Source organism: Lactuca serriola, chromosome 8 (assembly GCF_051521515.1).
Source record: "Lactuca serriola cultivar US96UC23 chromosome 8, Lser_US96UC23_V15, whole genome shotgun sequence".
NCBI lineage: Eukaryota > Viridiplantae > Streptophyta > Magnoliopsida > Asterales > Asteraceae > Lactuca > Lactuca serriola.
The window spans coordinates 190,110,918-190,135,972 of record NC_136415.1 but is presented as its reverse complement, the minus strand read 5'-3'; the positions used below and the strand labels follow the sequence as shown (position 1 = coordinate 190,135,972).

The 25,055-nt window shown below is 41.0% G+C and overlaps 1 protein-coding gene across 1 annotated transcript in view; it reads right to left on the bottom strand.

Annotated features, from left to right (window-relative positions):
* Nucleotides 1–5,028: 5,028 nt before the first annotated feature.
* Nucleotides 5,029–25,055, bottom strand: part of LOC145067699 (pentatricopeptide repeat-containing protein At3g42630-like) — a 47,505-nt gene continuing 27,478 nt past the window's right edge. The window contains exon 6 of the mRNA XM_079014778.1: nt 5,029–5,339. Coding sequence (XP_078870904.1) covers nt 5,030–5,339 — 310 coding nt within the window. The 3' untranslated portion in view covers nt 5,029. The remainder of the gene's footprint in view (nt 5,340–25,055) is intronic.

The following is a 25,055-nucleotide window of genomic DNA, read 5'->3' as shown; positions in this document are numbered from 1 at the left end:
TTTGAAATCATATTTTCCTTCAAATTTTTCCTTCCAAATTAGGCGGATTTGGGAAAAAAGCGAAGGAAAGTAAAATCTTTAAGCTTATTTTCTTTTCCCTCCTAACTTGGGAATACGGAATAAAGAAAATTTTTTTTCCTCTCCCTTTCTTTCTGTCAATATTTTCCTTCCTTTTCTTTATTTCTTTATTGAATTTACAAAAAAACTTGCGAACAAGGCGTCAAATAACCAAAGCCATACTCCATTCCAATCTCTCGTTATTAAATCTTAATCGGGTGCCTCTAATGAATAAACATGAGGATCTGATTTTCGGATTTGAATATCCCTAGTTACACATATATCCTACATTTCATCCATAAAACTCATATGAGAATAGTTATTGTAACTTTTACCCCTATGAAAAATATCAAATCATCCTTAGTTCAAAACGCAAGTTTCGGACTCTTTGACCATTTTACGTATTGATTAGGTTGCTAGTGCATCTGATATGCCTAAGAAGGGCAAGTAAGTAGGTAAGTGTGAGCAACTTAGTTGTACTGCTTGGGCATTTATTCATGTCATTCATAATAGTTAAATAAAAGTCCATTAAATGTTGATTTCTTGATGGCTATTCTATAATTAGGAGGAGGTTGCAATATGCTACTCCTAAGTGCCTTGTGAAGACTTCCTCTGGATCCAGGAAATCCTTTTTTCTCCATCATGATGTACATGGGTTAGTTTTTCACTATAACGCTCTGTTCCAAATTGACTTCTAGTCTAAGGTTGTGTGCCAAAGGTTGGTCTTCATAAGGAGTATGGCTCTAGAGAAGGTAAGATCTAGGCCCATTTGGGTGTGGGTGATGTATTAGAAGTGTTTCGGGTGTTCGGGTTGTGTTTTGGAGCCTAGGGGTAATTTGCTAAAGTGTCCGTTCGGGCTTTTGTGGATAATGGATTTTTCTTCAGAAGGTCTTAAGGAAAGTTTGAGTTGTTAGAAGTGTAGAGCTTCTCGTCGCCTTTCTGTGGATATAAGGATCGTTGAAAACGGATTTATAACGAAGAAGTTATGGCTTTCAGAAGTTTGGTAGTTTCAGGCTTAGCCGAGTACGCTGGGCGTACACAATGAGTACGTTGGGCGTACTAGAGAGAAAGGGAGTACTCTGGGCGTACTTTGGGTTACGCTGGGCATAATGACCAGGAGTGGTCGCGAAGGTTCTCTGGAGTACGCTGGGCGTAATCCCGTCAGATCAGAACCCTATTTTAGGGTCTTGGACCCTATTTAAACCCCTTATTTCATAACCAAACCCTAACATCTTTAGCCTCCACCCATCTAAACATTAGAAATCGTCATATAGCATCCATGGTGGCATTTTGAGCTTATGGAGTCCATTCTTGGGGTGTTTAACCCATTTTCAAGAAGTTGGAGTTTGATGCAAGGATGGGAATCAAGGAGGAGCTTATGGATCTTGCTTTTAGGACTCATTCTCAGCTTAATGAAGGTATAAAGCTCTGAACTTGACCATTGAATGCTTAGATCTACTATGTTGAGTTTTTGGATCTTTTGGTCCCAAGAGTGGAGCTTTATGGTTCCAAATCTGTTTTTAGGCTTGGGGTTGCCACCCTTGATGCTATTTGAGTCCCTAAGGCAGAAAGTTGTCATCTTGATGGTCTTAATGGATTCATGCGTGAGTTAGGGTTACTTTTTTGGAAGTAGAATGCCATTTTTGGAGTTTGGGTTTGTTTGGGGCATGCAAAGTCACCAAGTCAGTGACTTTATGGGTTTAGATGTTATGTATAGCTCGGGTCTGTAATTTAGACTTGTTAGGATCAAGTATTAAGCACTTAATGGATGTTGTGCATGAGCTGCTACATGTACAGTCCATTTGCTCAGTACGCTAAGCGTACAGAAGAGGTACATTGGGCGTACGCTCTCAGGAGGACTTGGGCCTTTGTGGACTTCGGACCTTTGGGCCCTAATGGTTTTGGGCCTGGAATTGTTGATAGTTGGGCCTGAATGCATCTTTGGCCCAATAATGGAATAGTTGGGCCTATTAGGCCTTGTGGCCCAATATAGAAATGGACTTTGCATTATGGGCCTGGGTTTGGGCTAATTCTTGGACTAGGTTATTGTGGGCCTTCGTGGGCCATTTGGGTCAGGATTATTCACTAAGGAAAGTATTGGGCTTTAGTATAAAGTCCATTGGAAAGGTCTGGGCCCAATTTGGAAAATTGAGCCATTGATGGTCTCATGGACATTATAATGTTGGGCTTTTGTTTTGGGTTTGGACCCTTAGTTTTGGATCATATTGGGTAGGGGTAAAGTGGTCATTTTACCCCATGCATGGACCAAGGATTAGCGTATGGGATCCAGTTGCTAATTGGGTATGTTGACTGGTAGTGACAGCTCAGGTAACTGGTGGGGGCAGCAACTAAGGATTTCCTCAGGAAGCTTCTGCATTCGAGGTGAGTCTTCTCACCATACCAATGGGTCTAAGGCACCAAGGCTGGCCCATTTTATGTTATGTGGTACACTAGTTGTAGTAAAGATATGTGGTATGGTAGCTAGCTTTATGCTAAGTGGTATGCTAGTGATTATATGATATGTGTTATGCTAGTTGTATTTGTGATACTTGCATGGAAGACCCCGGGGGAGCCCGTGGCATTAGATGTAAGACCATGTGGGGTAGCCCATGGCAGTCCTAGGTAAAGACCATGTGGGGTAGCCCATGGCATTGGATGTAAGACCATGTGGGGTAGCCCATGGCAGTCCTAGGTAAATACCATGTGGGGTAGCCCATGACATTGGAAGTAAGACCATGTGGGGTAGTCCATGGCTTTCCTAAGTTTTATGTATGCATGGCTTATGTGATGCAGGTAGATTTTATAGCTAACAGGATATGTGTTATGTGGATTGTGTGTATGGTATGCTCTGGGAAACTCACTAAGCTTTGTGTTTATAGGTTTTGTTTATTGTTTCAAGTATCATCGTTTTGGAAAGGAAGGGCTTGGATTGATCGTAGTGCACACACCTATGATTTCCGCAATGAATGATTTTGGGGTGAACTCTGATGAATGTTTTACTTAATGATGATTTGAAATGTTTGGAATAAATGATATCTATTTTTGGGTTATATTAAAAATGAAATTTTTACCCTTGACTTTTGGGTCGTTACAGTCACTATTGGTTTTGACAACTTTTATTTTCAAAATAGTTATGACTATGATAGTAATGATGCCTAGTGCTTTTAGAAGTTGGTGCAAAGCTTCCGTTGTAGAGTGATATTATACACTGTTGAGGGAAGCTTCGGGAGCGTGGCTGAAGACTTAGGTATACACTTGAGTTTCTCTTTTGGTATACACCTTACTTCGGCCTTCGATGATTTTGGTGCAAAGGTTCGATTGCAAAATGAATACTTAGGGCGAATCCGTTTGGCAAAGTTTGGTGAGTGTTGCTTTTGAGGAAAGCTCCGGGAGCAAGGCTAGAGACAATGTCAAAAGTGCAACCAAGAAGTAGAGATTTGAATGAAGTTAAAAAGCATAGTTGAAGACTTGGCGATAAAGTCAAACAACAAAGTGTAGCTGCGAGCTGCATAGTTAATCACTTGAGTTTCTCTTTCGGTATACACCCTACATCAGCCTTCGGTGATTAGAAGTCGTCCCAAATTCTGAACTTTGGATTGGCTTAGTAACTTGGGGACCAAGTCTCCCATCATGGCTAGCTTATGTCGATAATGTCATAGGCTCATGTATCTCGGTCCAGAATAAATTAGATTAAAATGTTTATTGTAAATAGATTTACAAGTGTATGACTGTAACACTAATGTTGAAAGTGTGTATCATTGATGATTAATAAAATATCTCTCTAGTTAATCTCTGAACATAGCTTCATTACCCTAATCAAGTGAACCACGTTAAATCCTTATGTTCTTATTGTTCTTCGCATTTGTGTTTGTCATACTCCTTTATCCTAACACTTAGACATATAATAAGCTTGCTCTAATATGTTTGTCATTAGAGCCTGAGCTTAGATCAATGAGTATGTTTAGGCTCGCGAGCCTAAACGAGTACACGTTACATATATTATATATGTAAAGTTTTTTAGTTATAATTACTAATTAAATTATATAAACGAAGTAAACCATTGGTGCTCTTTGCTTTGTTACACTTAGTTACACTTATTAGTTGCATCTATGAATTATTATTATTGTTGTTGTTGTTGTTATTATTATAGATAGGGGAAGATCAAATAAATGCAGTTATTAACTACCTCAAAAACATACAACCCGAGTTTGGGCTTGTTTAAACTCACAAGCTGAATTAAGCTTTAAAATAAGGCTTGAAATGAGCCTAAATATGAACGATTCGAGCTTGAGTTTTGTTAGGTTCAAGATCCGCTTGTTGGTTTACACCCTTAGTTTTCTCGTTTCAACAGTTTTTTCTTCTTTACAATAAAATCTTCGAAAAGTAAGAATAGCATTTAAGAGTATATTAGATTTGTTGTTAAAAAAAATGATAAACGAAATAGAAGTTCTATTTACCCTAATTTCCGTGTCATGTTTCTTATCATTAATCTTTACCTGGTGTACTATTTTTTCTATTTTGAGTTTATTGGTGATATGTGATTCTTTTATTGATAACTGGTACATGTTACTAGTTTAACTTTTGGTAAAGACAATGATTGGGATCATATTGACCTATCCTTTGAATCCGAAGGTTATCTTCATGCGCTTCGATGGGTATCTTTCTGTTATCTTATTGATTTTTATAATGTTGATAAATACGTAACTATTATATCACCTTCCACACAACAATAATAAATGCAAATTACAAAGAACATCAACATACTTTACCCTCATTACCAATATGGGCAATGTACTTTATTTCTTACACATAAAACCTATGTAAGTAAGTTGCTATTATGTCATGAAACATAAGTACATTGCTATTATGGACATAGAACAAGTATACCAGAATATACAAGGGGCGTTATGGTCATTAAACACCTACGAAATCTTTTTTCCATCATTATGGAATCCCATCATAATAATCGGAATTAGTAATTCCAAAAGATTTGATTACTCCGATATTTTTTCTTAACATAAGTTGCAATCAATTCCTTATAACTCCACCTTCTCTTCCCTCTATTAAACTCCAAAAGCGGTTCCGAACTAGAGTGAAAATCACCTTTCCCCAACACCTCAAACACAACATCATCAGTTAACACAACACCCAAATCATTCACATTCATTTTCCTCAAAGCAAAGTCCAAATTTTTCCCTAATCTCCTATCCAAATACGCATCAACAATACAACCATAAGTCACAAGATCCGGGAAAAATCCATTATGTTTCATATGTTCAATGCTTAAACATGCCCAGTCGTAGACATTTTGGGGCCCGGGGCAAAAAACAAATTGGGGCCCTTATAATTTTTTTCTTGTAAAGAAGGGTGGTACCTCCGGAAATTTTTATTAATTAAAACAAATAATACAATTGAAGGCTGGGGACTCCCCACCTATAGAAAAAAGGGCTTCGGGACAGGCCCCAGAAGCCAAACAACCTAGCAATTATTAATACAAAAAAACAAATAAAATAAAATAAAAGGCTAGAACATGCTCTGAATCATAATACATAAACATAACAAAGAAAAAACTAAATAAATTTACATTTACGAGCTTTTTCAGATGCAAAGTCATCAATTATAGAATCAAGTTCAATATTAGAAAACAAATCTTTTTCAATGAATAACATAGCTAAACCATTTAATCTTTCTTGTGACGTTGATGATCTCAAATAATTTTTTAATAATTTTAGTTTTGAAAAACGTCTTTCTGTTGATGCTACAGTAACAGGTATGGTTAATAGAATTCTATATGCAATACAAACATTTGGATAACAATCTTTACCTTTGGCAAACTCTAAAATTTCAACCGATTACATAACAACATCTTGCAAAGTATTTGTTAATACTTTAAGTTCCGTAATAAAATCATTTAAATCCACATCACTTGTAACGTCCCAATTTTCAAGTCCAAAAACTTCATTTTTAATTAATTGACTTGTAAAAACATTTATAGGAAAACACCAGCTAATCATAACTTTTCATAAAAACCACAACTCATGTCTGAAACAGTTCACAAAAGTAAGAATAATGTCAGAGTACAATCCCAAGTAAACTCTAGTGCGGAAAGCCAACATGTGTGTGTATGATGTGTCGCTACCGCGCCAGCTCCTGCCCCTTCGCTGAAAGGTACCTGAAACGAAAAGTGTAAACTGTAAGCACGAAGCTTAGTGAGTTCCCCCATCGTACCACATACCATACAATCACATAGCATATACACTGCCGGACAATTCTGGGGTGCCCGACATACCCGGTACGGCCATTCTAGGGTGCCGACCTACCCATGCGGCCATTCTGGGGTGTCGTCCTACCCGTGTCAAGCCATTATGGGGTTCTGACCTACCCATGTCAAGCCATTCTGGGGTGCTGACCTACCCGTAGGTCCTAACAACCGACCCTCGGGGACTATTCCACCCACTACTGTTACTATCACATATATCATAACATAACATACTATCAGACATATATGGGGTGTCCGAACTGCCCTTCGGTCCTAACAACCGAACTTGGGGACTACTCCCCTCCTACTACCACTATCACATATAACATATCATGCCAACATATAAACATATCATAACATACTGTCAGACATATATGAGGTCCTAACCATGGGCGGAGCCAATAGGGGGGCTAGTGGATGTTTTGCCCCCCCTAACACCATTGATATTACTGTATTACCAAACAAAGCCCCCTTTCAATTATATGCTCATCTCCTTCACTCAAATGGTTTATATATATATATATATATATATATATATATTACGATGTACGTCTAAGCCCCCCCTATCTAAAATTCTAGCTCCGCCCTTGGTCCTGACCTACTCTTCGGTCCTAACAACCGAACTCTACTACTAACACATATAACATATCATGCCAGCATATAACATATCAGGTCGTAGCAAACCTAGATTATATCACAAAGACAATCATCTAACATACAACCCCTACTGGGGGGCCGGCATTGTGGTCGTAGACCCACCGCTACTGGAAGGTAACTCACCTCGAACAAGTAGTTGTTGATAATCCGTGTGGGAAGTCTCTGTCTGCTGCTGCTCCGGAAATCCTCCGGCTATAATCCCCACAAAACACTCAGTCAGAAACTAATATCTATTCTTAGGGTAAAATTACTATTTCACCCCCAATCAAGTCCAAGTCAAAGTCAACTTCAAGTTGACCCGACTCGCCGAGTTGGGACGTCAACTCGTCGAGTCCCTATCCCTTTACACTTCCTTATGTACGACTCGACTCGTCGAGTTTAGCGATGACTCGACGAGTTCCTCTTCTATATGAACATCGAATGAACCTTCATCCGACTCGCCGAGTTGTATGAACAACTTGTCGAGTTCACCTTCATCTGATGAACAAGTCATGTCCTTGACTCACCGAGTTGTAAGAACAACTCGTCGAGTTCATCCCCAATCATAAGGAGATTGCCTTGGACTCGCCGAGTCTGTTCTAGCACTCGTCGAGTCCCATGAACTCCAGGTCTAAAGTTAAGTCCAATGCGTTGGGTCACTCCTTCTAACCTGCTACAACCCTTCTAACCCCCAACTGAGTTCTTTTGACCCTTAACAGATATGGAACTTTATGCCTCGGACTCCTCGAGTCCCAAGAACGGACTCGCCAAGTCGGTAATGTCCACACCGTGAATCCTCGATTTCTGATGTACAACACTTGTCCAAATGATAGATCCAATCCCCTAAGCTCGATCTAGCACGTAAAGTTATGAACTTTACATGCATGCATGGGACTTTTGAGCCAAAGAGGCTCTAAAATGGCTCTAATGTTGCATGAATCCCTCCTTGAGTGCAAAAGCAACCCAAATCTTCCTAGTGACCCCTCCATAGACTTAGATCCGACTTCTTGATTCCCAATCATGTTTGCAATCATGGTTGGCTACCTCATATGGCTTAAAAAGCCCTAAATCTCCCCCTAAAAGGGATATAACAAACAAGCAAGCAAGGTACAAACTTTATACCTTGCAAAGGCTGCAAATGATGAACCAAACTCGAATCCTTCAGTCCCCTCTTGATCCTTCTATGCTCTTCCTTCTTCCTTGAGGTCAAAACCCACAAAAATAACTCAAAAGCTTTAGATCTTGCACCAAAAGGCTTAGGGTTTGCTATGGGGGGTTCCTGGAAGCAATAGGGACGAGTGGTGGCTTAAACATATGATTAAATAAGATGTAAACCCTCATATTAGGGTTGTTTTCCAGCCAGGGCCTACTCGTTGAGTCCGGGACCTGACTCGCCGAGTCCATCACTTGCTTGTTCCTGTAATAACTCTGGGTAATGATCCATCATCTCGTCCACCAGCTCCCAAGTCCATTCTGAGCCCTTTCGGTGTTGTCATTGCACCCTCACGAGCTCCACCCTCTTGTTCCTCAGATCCTTCGACTTCCGGTCGAGGATCGCCACAGGTCGCTCGATGTAACTCAGACTGCCATCAACCTGAATATCCTCCAAGGGCACCATTGTTGAGTCATCCACCAGGCACTTTCGCAACTGGAAAACGTGGAAAGTGTTGTGGATCTGACTGAGTTCGGCTAGTAGATCCAGCCTATACGCTACCTTGCCCACCCGGGCTATAACCCTGAACGGTCTAATGTACCTGGGGCCCAACTTGCCTCGTTTCCTGAATCGGATAACGCCCTTCCATGGCGACACCTTCAGGAGAACCATATCCCCGACTTGGAACTCTAGGTCTGATCGGCGCTTATCGGCATAGCTTTTCTGCCGACTCTGAGCAGTCTGAAGCCTGCTTCGGACCTGCCGAATCTTCTTTGTCATCTTGAGCACCACTTCAGTGCTCCCCATTACCCTTTGGCCAACCTCTCCCCAACATATCGGGGTCCTGCACCTCCTCCCATACAGCATTTCGAAGGGAGGGCGGTCAATGCTCGCATGATAACTATTGTTATAGGAGAACTCTGCCAATGGAAGGTAGGTATCCCAACTACCTCCGAAGTCTAACACGCATGCTCGCAGCATATCCTCCAGTGTCTGGATGGTCCGCTCGATCTGACCATCCGTCTGCGGGTGAAAGGCGGTGCTAAAATGCAGACAAGTACCCAGCTCATCATGAAACTTCATCCAAAACATGGAAGTGAACCGCACATCCCTGTCTGAGATCACCGAAACTGGCACCCCGTTTCGCGCCACCACCTCCCTGATATAGATGTCGGCCAACTTTTCGTCCGAAATGCTCTCCTGAATCGGGATAAAATGGGAACTTTTGGTCAATCGATCGACGATGACCCAAATCGAATTCACTCCTCGCGCGGTCCTGGGAAGCTTTGTGATAAAATCCATCGTGATGTCTTCCCATTTCCATAGCAGAATATCCAACAGCTACATCTTGCCGTGAGGTCTCTGATGCTCGGCCTTGACCTTCCCGCAGGTCAAGCACCGTTCCATGTACCATGCCACATCCCGTTTCATGCAGGGCAACCAAATAGTCCAGACGAAGATCCCTATACATCTTCGTCGCCCCGGGATGCACGGAGAATCGAGATTTGTGCGCCTTCTCCATCAGAACCTGGCGCACACCCCCATGGTACGGAACCCACACCCTATGGTGTAGTGTCAGTAATCCTCGGCTATCATAGTCGAAAGAGGAAACCTGCCCCACTACTTGCTTTCTCTTCTGATGTTCCTCCTTCATGGCCTCCTGTCGGGCCTCCCGAATCCGCTCCAACAGCGGAGTCACCACTGTCATCCTCAGATAGATATCCCTAATCGGCGCTACCTTGCGGCTAAGCGCTTCGGCCACCACATTGGCCTTCCCCGGATAGTAAAGGATCTCGCAATCGTAATCCTTCACCACGTCCAACCACCGACGCTACCTCAGGTTTAGATTCGGCTGATCCATGAGGTACCTCAAACTCTTATGGTCCGTGTAGACGGTACAAAGAACCCCATAGAGGTAATGACGCCAAATCTTGAGGGCGAATACAACAGCCCCCAGCTCCAAATCTTGCGTCGGGTAATTCGCCTCGTGAGGCTTCGGCTGCCTTGACACGTAGGCGATGACATGCCCTCTCTACATCAGCACTACGCCCAAACCCAAGATGGATGCATCGCAGTACACAACAAAATCCTCCATGCCCTCTGGCAAGGCTAAGATTGGCGCCTCGCACAATCTCTGTCTCAGTGTCTCGAATGCGGCCTGCTGCTCAGGCCCCCAACGAAAGACAACGGCCTTCCTTGTTAGCCTGGTCAGGGGTACGACTATCTTGGAGAAATCCTGGATGAATCTCTGATAGTAGCCGAATAATCCTAGGAAACTTTGAATCTCAGATGGAGACTTTAGAACCTCCCATCTCATCACGGCCTCCACCTTGGCCGGGTCCACCGAAATCCCGTTCTGGTTGACGAGGTGCCCAAGGAACTGCACCTCGCGCAACCAAAACTCACACTTGGAGAACTTAGCATACACGTTCTCCTTCCTCAAAGTCTCCAGCACCTCCCACAGGTGCTCCTCGTGCTCATCCGGCGTCTTAGAATAAACAAGGATATCATCAATAAACAATATCAATGACCGGTCTAACATCGGTCTACACACGCGATTCATGAGGTCCATGAATGCGGCAGGAGCAATGGTGAGCCCGAAGGACATCACCACAAACTCGTAATGGCCAAAGCACGTCCGGAACGCTGTCTTCTGTACATCCTCCTCTCTGACCCTCATCTGATGGTATCCTGAACGCAGATCAATCTTGGAGAACCAAGATGCTCCCTGTAGCTGGTCAAAGAGGTCATCAATCCTCGGGAGTGGGTAATGGTTCTTCACCGTTACCTTGTTCAGCTTCCGATAATCTATACACATCTGATGCGACCTGTCCTTCTTCCTCACAAACAGAATCGGGGCTCCCCAGGGAGAACTACCCGGTCTAATGAATCCCTTGTCTAACAGCTCCTGCAGCTGTGTAGAAAACTATTGCATCTCAAGAGGAGCCAACCGATATGGTGCCTTGGCTATCGGAGCCGCACCAGGGACTAGGTCGATCCTGAACTCCACCTGTTTCTCCGAAGGTATCCCAGACAACTCCTTGGGGAATACGTCCGTAAACTCTCACACCACGGGTACATCGCCCACTGTCGCCTTACCCGCCTCCCCGGGTGTCCATGACATAAGCGACATATCCTGCGTAACCCTGCTGAAGGTAATGCCTTGCCCTCACTGCCGAACATAAGGCTAGCCCTCACTGTGGTCTCTCGCCCTGAATCATCAACTCTCCCCCTCCTGGGGTCCTGGCTCGCACCAACTGCTGTGCGCAATCTATCACTTCCTCATTGGGGCTCAACCAATCCATACCTATAATCACCTTGTTCCCTCGCAAAGGTATGGGAACCAAGTCTACCAGGTAACGCTCCTTGAACAATCTCAAAACACAATCTAGGAAGACCTCATATGCTCGCACTGACCGGTCGTCTGCAATCTCGACCTCTAGAGGGCAATCCAACATGCCCGAAGACTCAGGGAACTTCTTGCTAAGCGCAATGGTGGTTGTCGAGGCCAACACAAATAATAACCCTAAATATTACACACTAAAATAGTGTATAGTGGTAAAGGGATCGAATCCACGAAGATTGGTTCAATTTATAACTCTATGAAAAATCTCTTTGTAAAAATACTTGTAAAATGACAATAAAAATAAAATGGGGGGTTTTGGTGTTTTGAAATACTTGAAACAAACTAGAATTAACTATGATTTAAATAGACAAATGCAACAAAAATAAGAGTTTGATGTAAAATCTATAAGGGAGAGATGGTTGACTTAAAGTTTCCTCACTTTGACTTTTGATGAACATATCATTAGAATCCAATGGTGCAATACTTTGATTTAAATCCTTAATTTGGCTATAGTAATCCAAGGAGCTTGAGATTACCTAGACTTTTCTTAATTGTTGAAATGGATAGAGAAGCTCATAACAATTTCCTTAGTCAAAGTCACTAATTCCAAGTAGCATGTAATTAGTGAAAGTCAACTAGCATTAAGAGCCAAAAAGTCACCAAATCTAAGAGGGGTCAAATGCTTTCACCACCATGTTGGAGGAAATGTTTTTATGATTGTGTGAAGCAAAAACAACACAAAAATCATTTTTTGCTTGCTAATTTGAGGATCCTTTACTTAATCAAGAAATTAGCCAACTAATCACCACAAACACATTTAAACTCATGAACTAAAACATACAAGTAGTGATAAGATGTTAAAACACAACATTCCCATAAAGATTTAAGAACATGTTCATGGGTGCTTCAACATTCAACAAAAGTTCAAAGGATTAACCAAAAGTCAACCAAGATTAGTTTAGCCAAGCATGGCTAAACCCAAAGAAACAAAGTTAGAGAAAATTGTACCAAACATTAAGCAAGAATCAAGAGGTAAAAATATGATGTTCTTCAAGTGTTCTTGGCCTTCAAAAGTCTTCAAAACTCCAGAGAGAATCTCCAAAAATCGGATGTCCAAGAGTCTCCAAAAGATGGGCACCAACCTTCCTCAAATAGCTCAAAAGAAGAATTTCCGAAACTGCCCCTGCAGGAGGTTGCGCGACCCGCGTGCTGTTGCGCGGGTGGTCCCTGAATGTAGCATCTTTGAGGTTTTGGGCCTCCATAGCTTAGCCCACTTGGCCCAGTGCGAGCCCAATCAGCTCCTAGCCCATTTTCTTCAAGTTTTTCTTCATTTTAAGCCCAATTTGACCTCTCCAAATCCTCCAAAGCTCGTGCACTCTCCCGATTAACAATCTACGCACGCTTGAATAAACTCCTGCATCTTGCAAAATTAAAGTTTATTTCTCTCCAAGCCTTCAAATAACCATCAAGCTCGCTCCATGCATCATCTCCACAATCACCAAGCCTAACATCATTTTTGTCTACCAAATCTCATCGCTTCCCATACGTCCCGAACACTCCCGCTCCGCTAGACCCGAAAACCTGCAATTATGCTCACAAGATTCGAAAGTACCCGAAATAGTCATAAAATAACAAAATGGAAAATATGCATGGAAATTATCTAAATTATGAATGAAATATGCTAAAATAAACTATAAAAAGAAGTAAACAAAACTAACTATCACGCAAGAGAGACAAATGATCGGGTAGCACCCGAATCAAACAATACCTGAACTAGGATACCGTTCACATGGAACGATCCTAAACAGAGCACATACATAACATATCAAAATCACAGTAGCATATCATAAAAAGCATAAATATGAAGTCATACCCGTCACCACATCGGGTGCATCGCGTGCCTCCTCGGCAGTCAACTGGAATGCCCGACTCCTCACCACTAGAGCCTCTACCTTGCCATGCCGGCCATCAGTAATCCGCAGGGTTGCTAGAGCTGGTGCCTTCACTGGCATTGATGCTATCAACTGGGGGCAGTTGGCCTTCTTGTGGCCCCTCTGATTGCAGTGGAAACACAACAACTCAGACGTCTAAATAACTAGCGCAGGGGCAGTACAATGCCTGCTGAAGTGCCCCGTCTTTCCGCACTTGTAGCAGCCCGACAATCCCAATCTACACGCCCCCTCATGTGGTATGCCGCATTTCCTGCAGTGGCCCTGTCCTGACTGGCCTTTCGGCCTACCATCTGATCCCTTAGGCTTCTTCCCCGAAGCCCCAGTCGTCTGACCCTCCTCTATCTTCCTCTTCCGGACATGTTCCAGATCGATCTCCCTCTCCCTTGCCCTAGCAATCATGGAATCTAGGGTAGGGCAAGCTGAAAAACTAATATGCTCCCGAATGTCGGCTCGCAGCATGTCATGGTAGCGGGTCCTCCTCATATCCTCATCTCCCGCATACTGGGGCACCAGCAACGCCCTCTCCCGGAACTTGGCGGTGATATCCGTCACAGTCTCCGTAGTCTGTCTCATGTCCAAAAACTCCCTAGCTAGCTAACAAAAACTGATAAGTACGCAAAGGGACTTCCATGGGAGTACGTGGTGCCAATGCGTCAGGCACATACTCTGGAGGCAGCCATCTGGGCTGCCAATTCTGTGGAGGATATGATTAAGGGAAGAGCTGCCAACAAGGTTGAGGTTGGCGAGAAGAGGAGATTTGAAGGGTCTGCTAAACCCAAAAAAAAGAAGAGCAAGTTCGGTTCAAAGAAGCTCGGGGGAGGAGGAAATGAATCGAAATGGTGCGAGAAGTGCAAGAAGAAGCTCTCGGGAAAATGTAGCGAGGAAGTAACCTACTACAAGTATGGGAAAATAGGGCACTATGCCAATGAGTGCACCATCAAAAAGAGGGTGTGCTACGAGTGCCTTGAAGAAGGGCATATTGATAAGGATTGCCCAAAGAAGAAAGATGCGGGAAGGCCCAACGTTCCACCGAAGCCAAAGGTGAGAGCCTTCCAGATGACGCTCGAGGTTGCGAAGGAGGCAGCAGACGTCGCTTCAGGTACCTTTCTTGTAAATGGTTTTCCTACCAATATACTATTTGATTCTAGATCCAACTACTCCTTTGTGTCGTGTAAATTTGGTGGGAAACTAGCATTACCTGTAGAAAAACTTGATAATGCCCTGATTGTAGAAGTTGCCAGTGGCAAGTTCGTACCTGTTAGTAATCGTATTAAGAACGTAGTCATCGACCTAAACGGAAAAGAATTCCACAAAGAGCTATTACCCATAGAGTTAAATGGTTTCGACATCGTTTTGGGTATGGATTGGCTTAGCGCCAACGATGCCAAGATATTATGCCGAAAGAAGATAGTTAGGGTAAATCCCCTTGGAAAGGAGTCATTTATGGTGTACGGGGACAAATGTAGAGTGAATTCTGGAATCATCTCCCTGATGAAAGCCATGAAATGTTTATCCAAAGGATGTGCATCATACTTGGCATTCGTAATCGATGCTAAGAAGGAAAAGAAAGAGGTGCAGAATATACCGGTTATATGTGATTATCCGGAAGTCTTTCCTGAAGGTCTTCCCGGGTTACCGCCTGATAGGCAAGTGGAGTTTCATATAGACTTGTTACCAGGAACGACACCGATAGCAAAGGCACCGTACCGATTAGCACCAACGGAGATGAAGGAGCTTATGACACAACTTTAGGAGTTGTTGGACAATGGTTTCATTCGACCTAGTTCATCACCCTGGGGAGCTCCAGTGTTATTCGTGAAGAAGAAGGACGGAAGCATGAGAATGTGTATAGACTACCGAGAGCTGAACAAGGAAACAGTGAAGAATAAGTATCAATTGCCGAGGATTAACGACCTATTCGATCAGCTGCAAGGTTCGAGCTACTTCTCAAAGATCGATCTTAGGTCAGGATATCATCAGCTGAAGGTAAGATAGCAGGATATTGAGAAGACTGCATTGAGAACTAGATATGGGCACTACGAGTTCTTGGTTATGTCGTTTGGACTAACCAATGCTCCAACAGCGTTCATGGATTTGATGAACAGGGTTTGTAAACCATTCCTCGATAAATCCGTGATAGTGTTCATCGATGGCATTCTGATCTACTCGAAAAGCCAAGAGGAGCATGACAAGCATCTACAGGAAGTATTAGAAGTGCTGAAGAAGGAGAAGCTTTATGCAAAGTTCTCTAAGTGTGATTTTTGGATACGAGAAGTCCAGTTCTTGGGTCACGTGGTTAACCAAGAAGGGAAATGGTTGACCCCGCAAAGATCGAAGCTGTAATGAAGTGGGAACATCCAAAGAGTCCCACGGAGATTCGAAGCTTTCTAGGATTAGCCGGATATTACCGATGATTTATCCAAGGCTTTTCATTGATAGATGCTCCATCGACAGCTTTGACTCACAAAGGAGCTACATATACGTGGAGTGAGAAACATGATGAGGCATTCGAGAAGCTAAAGAAGAAGTTATGTGAAGCACCGATACTTTCTCTACCCGATGGAGTTGAAGACTTCGTGGTCTATAGTGACGCATCTGGAGTTGGTTTGGGTTGTGTTCTGAACCAAAGAGAAAAGGTGATAGCATACACATCTCGACAATTGAAAGAGCATGAAAAGAACTACCACACTCATGATCTGGAGTTGGCAGGGGTAGTATTTGCCTTAAAGATATGGAGGCATTACCTCTACGGCACGAAGTGCAAGCTTTTCACTGATCATAAGAGTCTCCAGTATCTCTTTAATTAGAAAGAATTGAACATGAGGCAATGACGCTGGCTAGTGTTACTCAACGACTACGACTGTGAGATACTCTACCACGCCGGTAAAGCAAATGTTGTCGCGGATGCTCTCAGTTGGAAAGTCAACCTTGAAAGGAAAAGGCCAAGAGTGTTGAGAATTGAAGTCGTCTCGACGATTGTGGAAAGTATCAGGAAAGCTCAAGAAGAAGCTTTAGAGAAGAATGACCGAAAGGAAGAACGTTTGGGCAAAACGTTAGTGTTCGGTACAAATAGTCGAGGACTGAAGGTACTCCAAGATCGGATTTGGGTACCTAAGACGGGAGGAATAAGAGATCTTCTGATGGAAGACGCACACAAGACCATGTACTCGATTCATCCCGGTAGCACTAAAATGTATAGGGACCTAAAACCCTACTACTGTTGGCCGACGATGAAGCTCGATGTTGCGAAGTATGTGGCCGAGTGTGTGACATGTGCAAGAGTTACGGCACAAAATCAGAAAATGTATGGGAGTTTAGAACCTTTACCTGTACCCATGGGTAAATGGGAAGACATCACCATGAATTTTGTGACTAAACTGCCCAGGACGAAGAACGGACACGACATGATTTGGGTGGTCGTGGATCGTTTCACTAAGAGTGCACACTTCATAGCGGCCAACAAGAAGTGGTCTATGGATAAGCTCGCAAATGCTTACGTGAAGGAAATTGTAAGACTTCACGGTGTCATCTAACAATCGTATCAGATCGTGATAGTCGTTTCACGTCGAGGTTTTGGAGGAGTCTACAAGAGGAGTTGGGTACAAAGTTATTTTTGAGTACTGCTTACCATCTGCAGACTGATGGTCAGAGCGAAAGAACGATTCGATCACTGGAAGATATGCTGAGAGCATGTACCCTTAAGTTCCAAGGGAATTGGGACGAGCACTTACACCTGGTAGAATTTTCCTACAACAATAGTTTTCACTCGAGCATCAAGATGGCGCCTTATCAAGCTTTGTACGGACAGAAGTGTCGTATGCCATCTTGTTGTCTTGAAGCCGGAGATAAAAAGTTTATGGGCCCCGAGATAGTCCATGAGACTGCTGAGAAGTTGAAAGTGATTAGGGAAAGGATGTTAGTAGCTCAAGATCGTTAAAAGAGTTGTGCTGACAAGAAAAGATGACCAATGACTTTTGAAGTTGGGGATTCCGTTTTACTTAAAGTCTCACCGTGGAAGGGACTTATAAGATTCGGGAAATGAGGAAAGCTAAGTCCAAGGTTTATTGGACCGTTTAAGGTTCTTCAGAAGATTGGGAACCAAGCTTACAAGTTGGAATTGCCTGAAGAAATCGATGGTATTCATAACACCTTCCATGTGTGTTATTTGAGGAAATTCACGGGAGAAGTTCCTGACATAATCCCGATCTCAGAGTTAAGAATGGATGAGAATAAAAGGCTGATCGAAGAGCCTGAGGCAATTGTTGACCGTAAGACTAAGAAATTACGATGCAAGATGGTCGACTTAGTGCTAGTCGGATGGAAACATTCGAATGGGTCGAATCTTACTTGGGAAACAGAGGATGACATGATGAGTCGCTATCCACATCTGTTTGTTGATGCATGATTCCGGGACAGAATCATCCTAAGGGGAGGGGGGAATTGTAACACCCGGGTTTCAGGGCTAAGCATTTTTAGACAATGTAATAGTCTAGGTCAACTATTGTAACTCTTTTTAAGTAATAAAGATGAAATATTTGAATTCTATGTGAATTATGTGTATTTGTGTGCTTATTACTTAATTATAAAGATATAATTAATAAAAGATAAAAATAAGCGTCAAAATTAAAGTGTGAGATAAGCTCGATATCTTTACATAAAATTTTAGTGGTCGAAACAAGGATTCCGGGGATATAAAGAACGCCAAAATCCGAGTTATAATTAGGGATGAGCATTAGAACCGCCGGAACCGGAACCGGAACCGAACCGGAACCAGACCGGAACCGGAACCGGAATTGGCAATAGGTCCGGTTACCGGTTCTCCATTTTTATGAAAATCGGTCCCGGTTCTAAAAACCGGAACCGGTTTGACATTTTTTTTTTCATTTTTTAAAATGCGTATAACTCGCTCATATGAAGTCGAAATTATTTGATTTTTTTTTCCAACATGTAATTTGGAGTTTGTAATTCATTTTTGACGGTACAAACATATGTTTTTGTTAGATATGGAATTAGACACATGCCCCGAAAGAAAGCATATCGATGTTGCGTTTTTTTTATTTCAGCATTATTTTTTTGTTTTTTTGAATATGTTCCATTTTTTAAATGTGTATAACTCATTCATATGACGTCGAAATTATATAAATTTTTTTCCAGCACGTAATTTGGTGTTTGTAGTTCATTTTAGACTATAAAAATACATATTTTGGTTAGATATTGAATCAGGTATAGACCCCAGAAGACAACATATCAATGCTGCGTTTTTTCTGTTTCGGCATTTTTTATTTTTTTGGAATCTGTCCCCGCTTTTAAAATGCGCATAACTCACTCATATGAAGTCGGAATTACTTGATTCTTTTTTCATCATGTAATTTAGTGTTTGTACTTCAATTTAGAATGTAAAAAGTCATAATTTGGTTAAATATTGAATCATTTACAAGTTCTAGAAGATAACATATAATCTATAGTATTTCAACCGGTTCTATTTTGAAAAATAACCGAAAAACCGGGACCGGAACCGGAACTGGCGCTAGAACCGGCGGTCCGGTTCCCGGTTCTTATAATATAGGAAAACCGGTTCTGGTTCCAAACCGGTCCGGTTCCAAAGCTCATCCCTAGTTATAACGAAGAAGTTATGACCCGTCGAAGTTTCGCGACGGAACCGACACGATACCGGGAAGCGTAAATAGTGAATTTATGATAGCGAGATTTAGCCTTAGCGATCTAAACGAAGTTCATAGAATACATTAAACCGAGAGCGTCCATAAAAAGAACGCCCAAATCTGACTTCGTATGAGGAAGTTATGATTTTTCGAAGTTTCGGATTAGCAGTGTACAGCCCGAAATTCGAATAATAGATCAAGCGGTTTTTAGCCGACACGACCTAAACGAGAATCGAAGATCTCGTTAAGAGTAGCGTAACGAGAAAAGGATAGGCGAAAACGGACGTCGGATGAAGAAGTTATGAGAATTTAACGGACCAATCATGTCCCGGCCTGTTAATAATGTAACTTTTAAAATAAATTCAAAATTAGCCGACAGAGTCTAAACGAAAGTTGTAGAGTACGCTCCCGCCTTTGCGTGGATATAAAGAACATCAAAAACGGAGCTCGTATGCGAAATATATGAATTTTAAAAGTTTGTAGTCGAAATTGCGAAGTCTGATAAGAACTTGATGACGTGGCAACATCTGGGCCATCCGATGTTGGTTCAGGAGTCGCTTCGGATCACGCCACGTTGCCCTCGCATACGCCACGCGTAGCTCCGGTTTGATCCATCCGATGGTGCGAGACAACTGGCTTCGGCTGGCATCCTTATCTGAGGTGTACGCCCAGCGTACCCTCGATACGCCCAGCGTTCCGAGAGGCTTCGCCCCATATAAATACCTGCGAGGGTCTCCGGATTTTTCACACCGTTTTCTTTCTCTCTCTAAATTACTTTCTCTCTCTAAGGGTTTTAACCCTCCCCTAAGCCTAGGTGATCCCCTAGCACCCTAAGGAAGCCCCGAGGCTCCCGGAGTCCCGAAAAAAAGGGTCTTTCGGTTTTGGAAACGTTGCTCCGAGCAAAGCCCGGTTTTCTTTAAAATCCTCTGTAAGTGAGCTACGCTTATGCAACTTTTAATATAGCTTTCTAATAATTATAGTAATGTTATTAGGTCCTTAAAATAATTATTTGGGCTATTATTATGAGTTATATTGAGTGTTATTTAACACTTATATAATAGTAATAATAGTCAGACTATTAATTTGTCGCGGTTATCGTTAGACTAAACCCTAGTGGTATTGATACTAGGTTTTATCGAAGGAAAATTGTTTTGAGAGTATCGAAGCGCTGTCCGAGTGCTGAGTCACCACCTTTCAGGTGAGTGCAGAGTTACTTTCAGCTTACACATTGATATGAAGTAGTTATATAAATTACGTGTTGTGTGTGCATATTATTTGTATACTTGCTATCTATGCTGGATGAACAATTTTATACACGTTTTAAATGATTTAAACTGTATATGTATTTTATATCTACAAAATGTGTTGGGTAGAACATGGGTAGATGTAATAGTTGTTGTGTGATAAAATAAAATAATGAGAGGCCTCGTTATAGATGTTATTGATGATCCAGTCATCTAGCGAAGTATAGATGACGACCACGGACTATTCTAGTTAGTCCAGTGGAACACTAGTAGGCTCGCAACCTGTAGGTGTTTATTTGAACTGTGTGCTCGCCAGGTGTACTCCATCCCCCACATGGTTGCCTTAAGGACATTTATTGCTAAGGAATCCCCTTAGCAGTAGTGTCCATCCCAATGATAGTCGTTAGACTAGGTCCCTTGTGTTAGATGTTTTAGGAACGTAAAGTAAGGATAACGGGAATGGATAATCGGGTTTGTTTGGTTTGATAAATCTAATAAACTTATTTATTGTGGGTTGAAAACCCTATGTGATCACCAGGCTCCCAAGCCTGACCCACTCGGTTTCTTGTATTACAGGTAGTGGCGTATAAGCATAGATGTGATGTCTTGGGATGAGGGATTAAAGGATTTTAGGCCTGTAAATACAGAATAATGTAGTAAGGCCTATGTTGTATTGTTTATGCTTATGATCTGTATCGAACATGACATCCCGAGTCTTTTTAATGAAATACATTTCTATGGAAATGCTTTTGATAATTCTTTATCATATTTTGTTTTGGGACAATTTCTGCAACACCTTTATTTAAAATGTTACTCTGATTTTTAAACAAAGCATAAACAAAATCGGTCTTTTCTGGCCGTGAAAATGGGGATGTCACACATATCATCAGGACAATTTGTTAGGAAGGACTTTTGAGAGAAAGTTATTTATGGTTTATTAATATATAATAAGTTATAATATATTAATATGAAATCATATGTTTTAATTAGTATTGATCAAGAATTAATTTGGAATTAATTTAGTGATCAAAAGATACTAATTAAATCTATGGGGACTAATTATGGTCATTAGTTATATTTATATGTGTTGGGCTTATGATCCATGTTGGACCAAGTTTATGTATGGATACATAAAGAGTTGGGCCACATGGACCATGTATCATAACACCCATTGGTATGGATTTAGGTTATACCCATGACTCTTGGAATCCAAGATATAAATGTGCTACTTCATGACCAAAACGTGTACACTTGTATCTTCTTAGAGAAATATGGAGGTTTTTGGTGCATGGAATTCTCTCTCAAGTCCTACCTTTGTCCATGATGTGTTGTGACTTCATTTGAGGCTTCCAGGCTATTGGGGCTAAGCTCTTTAAGGCCAAATACACCAAGACTTCAAGCTCCATCAAAAGGTATGTCATGCTAACTAGTATATTATATTTTTATGTTAAATGCATGCTAGTTGTAAGATTAATACATTGGAAACCATTTGCATGTATAATTAGTGAAAAAATAGATCCAATGTATTTAGGGTTGTATGTGCACCATAGGATGTTGTAGTATACTAAAACCCAACAGTGGTATCAGAGTCATGGATTGTTTTCAATTATACTTGATGCAAGTTTCTGGAAAAAAACGAATTTTTTACTGTCTGAACAACAGATTCGACGAGTCCAGTGAGGGACTCGACGAGTCCATGAACAAATTCATCCAACTCGTCGAGTTGGTTCATGCACTCGACGAGTTGGACCCCCTGACAGCATATCTTCAAGTTTTTTTGGTCTGTTTTGGATTAGAATCACTACCACAAAGTGTTTTTGTTCATAAAATTTGTTTTTTTTGATACTATGTTAATGTTTATTCTCATCCAAATAAAGGATAATAATCAAAGTTTCAAGTTTTATACATGTTTATATGATGCTTGAAATTTTTTGATTATGAATGTTCATGTTTATGAGTTTGTTTAGATTAATAGAAAAAATTATGAGATAGTTGTTTTCAATCCAAATTAATCTAGAAGTTGGTAATAATATGTGTTTTTGTAACTTGTCCTCAAGTTACTTGAAAAGTCACATTTATGAATTTTAAAAACTCATAAAATTGCCATAGGTTACAAAATGAAGAGTCTTTTTGTCATAAATAGTTTTATGAACTCCATAACTTGTCCTCAAGTTATGGATGTTCAAGAGTCTCTTCATTAATGTTTTTTTAAGACCTTAATTAAACTCATAAGTTATGAAAATCCAAGGGTTTTGAAAAGTTTCAAAACTTGTCCTCAAGTTTTGGAATTTGTAAAGTTCCCCCCCATGAATACTTTAGTTACAAGTTAGCCCTTAGAGTTTTAAAAGTTAAAATTCAACCCTTATACTATTATAATATTAATAGTTAATACTTATATGTATGTATAAGAACAAAGTTAGTCTTACCATTAGTAGGCCTCATTCACGAAGTCAATCTATAAGGGGGTATAAGGTTATTGCCTATAAAATGGCAGTTTAATGGGTGTCCACTCTCACCCACCGCTTCCTTGACTGGTGGAGGGTCGTTAGCCGAACGGGTTTGACAGGACTATAATTCTCCCTTCATTAAAAGTATAATGATAAATACTAAGTAACTAAACACTTATTAAATTCCCAATCTTAGTTACTTAGGAAAATGTGAATTTGGTGCTAACCGATGAAATTCACACTTTGTACCTTACCAAGTTGTTGGTGGAGCGTGTGTGGGTAACCGACACACTAACTTAGACTAGTAAGGATAACAAAGGGTGACTTAATGTTTGTCATAGATCGGTGGAGCGTGTGTGGGTAACCGGCACATCGATTAGGTGATAATATTAAGGATACCAAGTGAATTTGCATGGTTATTGACACCTTGTTTTGTGATCCTCAGCATCCTAGTCACAAAATTTGAGAGGGCACAATCGAGATTGAAACATGCCATTGAAAAGTTCAATGAATCTCAAAAGATCTAGGAATTTCAAATCCAAGAAAAACCTAATAAAATTATTTCGTTTTTCATGGTGGAAATTGGTGAATCGTCATTCGCCTACCTTTAAATATCTTATAGCTTGGATTACGACATCCCTCTTCCAAGTTATAAAATATTGTGTTGGGTCCTAGCCTTAATATTTCATATTGGGTGTTATATTAAGGACTTAAAAATCAACTAACTTGAATATCTCCCATTTTAGATGTCTAGTTTAGACATCTATAATCTACCCAAATCTCTTGGAATTTCACTTCCTCCACCCCCTCCAAGTATTCTCCCTAACCCACAAGTTCAAGGTCACTCAAGCCCTATTCGCAAGCAAGATCTATGTGTGATCACATCTTGGAGATGAAGTCACATATTGACAAGCCGGGAGAGTTGGGTGTCAAAGTCTTGAGAAAGTTGGATGTTCAATCACTTTCTAAGTCACATAGTGAGTTCTTTTGGGACTACTATGTGATAGACCATGACATGACCCTTAATGATCTTAACTATTTGCTTGGTGCTGCTGAGTCAGCAATGATTTTGAGCACTGGTGAAGCAAATTTGAATGGAAGATCGACTTCCCAAACCTTCATGGATATTGACAATGGTAACATTGGAAATCTAGAAAAGCTTTCTCTTCCCAATGGAAAGGGATCAACCATAGTCAACTCGGTTGACCAAATGGTAAAGAGAAAGGCTAAGTATGAGATAGACTCGTGTACCATTCCCAAAGAGTCCATATGTTTCTGTTGCCAAAGGAAGGGGCATTGGTTGCAAAGCTGCCTATTTACCTGAAAGATCATAAGCATGGTAAAGTCAAAAAGGTTTGACTCTACTTCGGGTAAAATCCACTATCTAACTCTATTAAGTTCCTATTCCGAGATTCTTATTACATGATGTGACTGGGTCACATGTTGATGCTTTAAGAGTCAAAGAAAAGAGAGGAAGCTTAAAGAAAGTATATGCTGATTCTGATTGTGAAAATGGATTTCAATCGCATGGTTCGGTGATCAGAATTTTGAGATGTTACTTAAGAGTTGTGACAGATTGCTTAAGAATAGATAACAACAAGGTTTTCATATGGATTGTAAGGATAAATTTTTCCGTAAAGTTTTAAAATAAAAGAAAAGGGTTTTGATTTTATTTATTTTAAAATATCCTTTCAATGACATTTGTGAAAAAGTGTTGCTTATATGATTCCATTGACAACAATACTGGTAAGTGGATTTGATTCTTTCATTTGTGGTAGTGTCTAAATTTACCAAATAAGGAAAGATTCTCATCACCCAAGTTTCAATTGGACCGAAACTTGGAATCATGCAAGTTGTATAATATGATGAATGAGAATTATCAGCTTTGGAAAATTAAGACTAAGTCCTTGGTCACATGAATATATGAGTCAAGTGAAGGACAAAGGGATTGGGTACACTTGGGTGTGTGCTGATCAGGTCCACCACAAAGACTATTCGTCATGATTTACTAAAGTTTGGTAAATATGAAGAATCAAATTAGGCAGAACGATAAAAGTTTCTCAAATCTAAAAAGATGAGAGAGTACTTTAGTATCATGTTTTATGATCATCTTAATGATTAAGATACCATATCACAATTGATCCTCTAAGGACATCTTAGTGCATTCTTATGGCTAAGAAGAGGAGTCATGAATTGTTGGAATGGTTAAATCAAGAAGATGAGTCATACTTCGTTCCATAAACAAAGTGTTAGAGTCATACTCCAAGATTGTAACTTGGGTGACACATCTTAAAAAAGGTT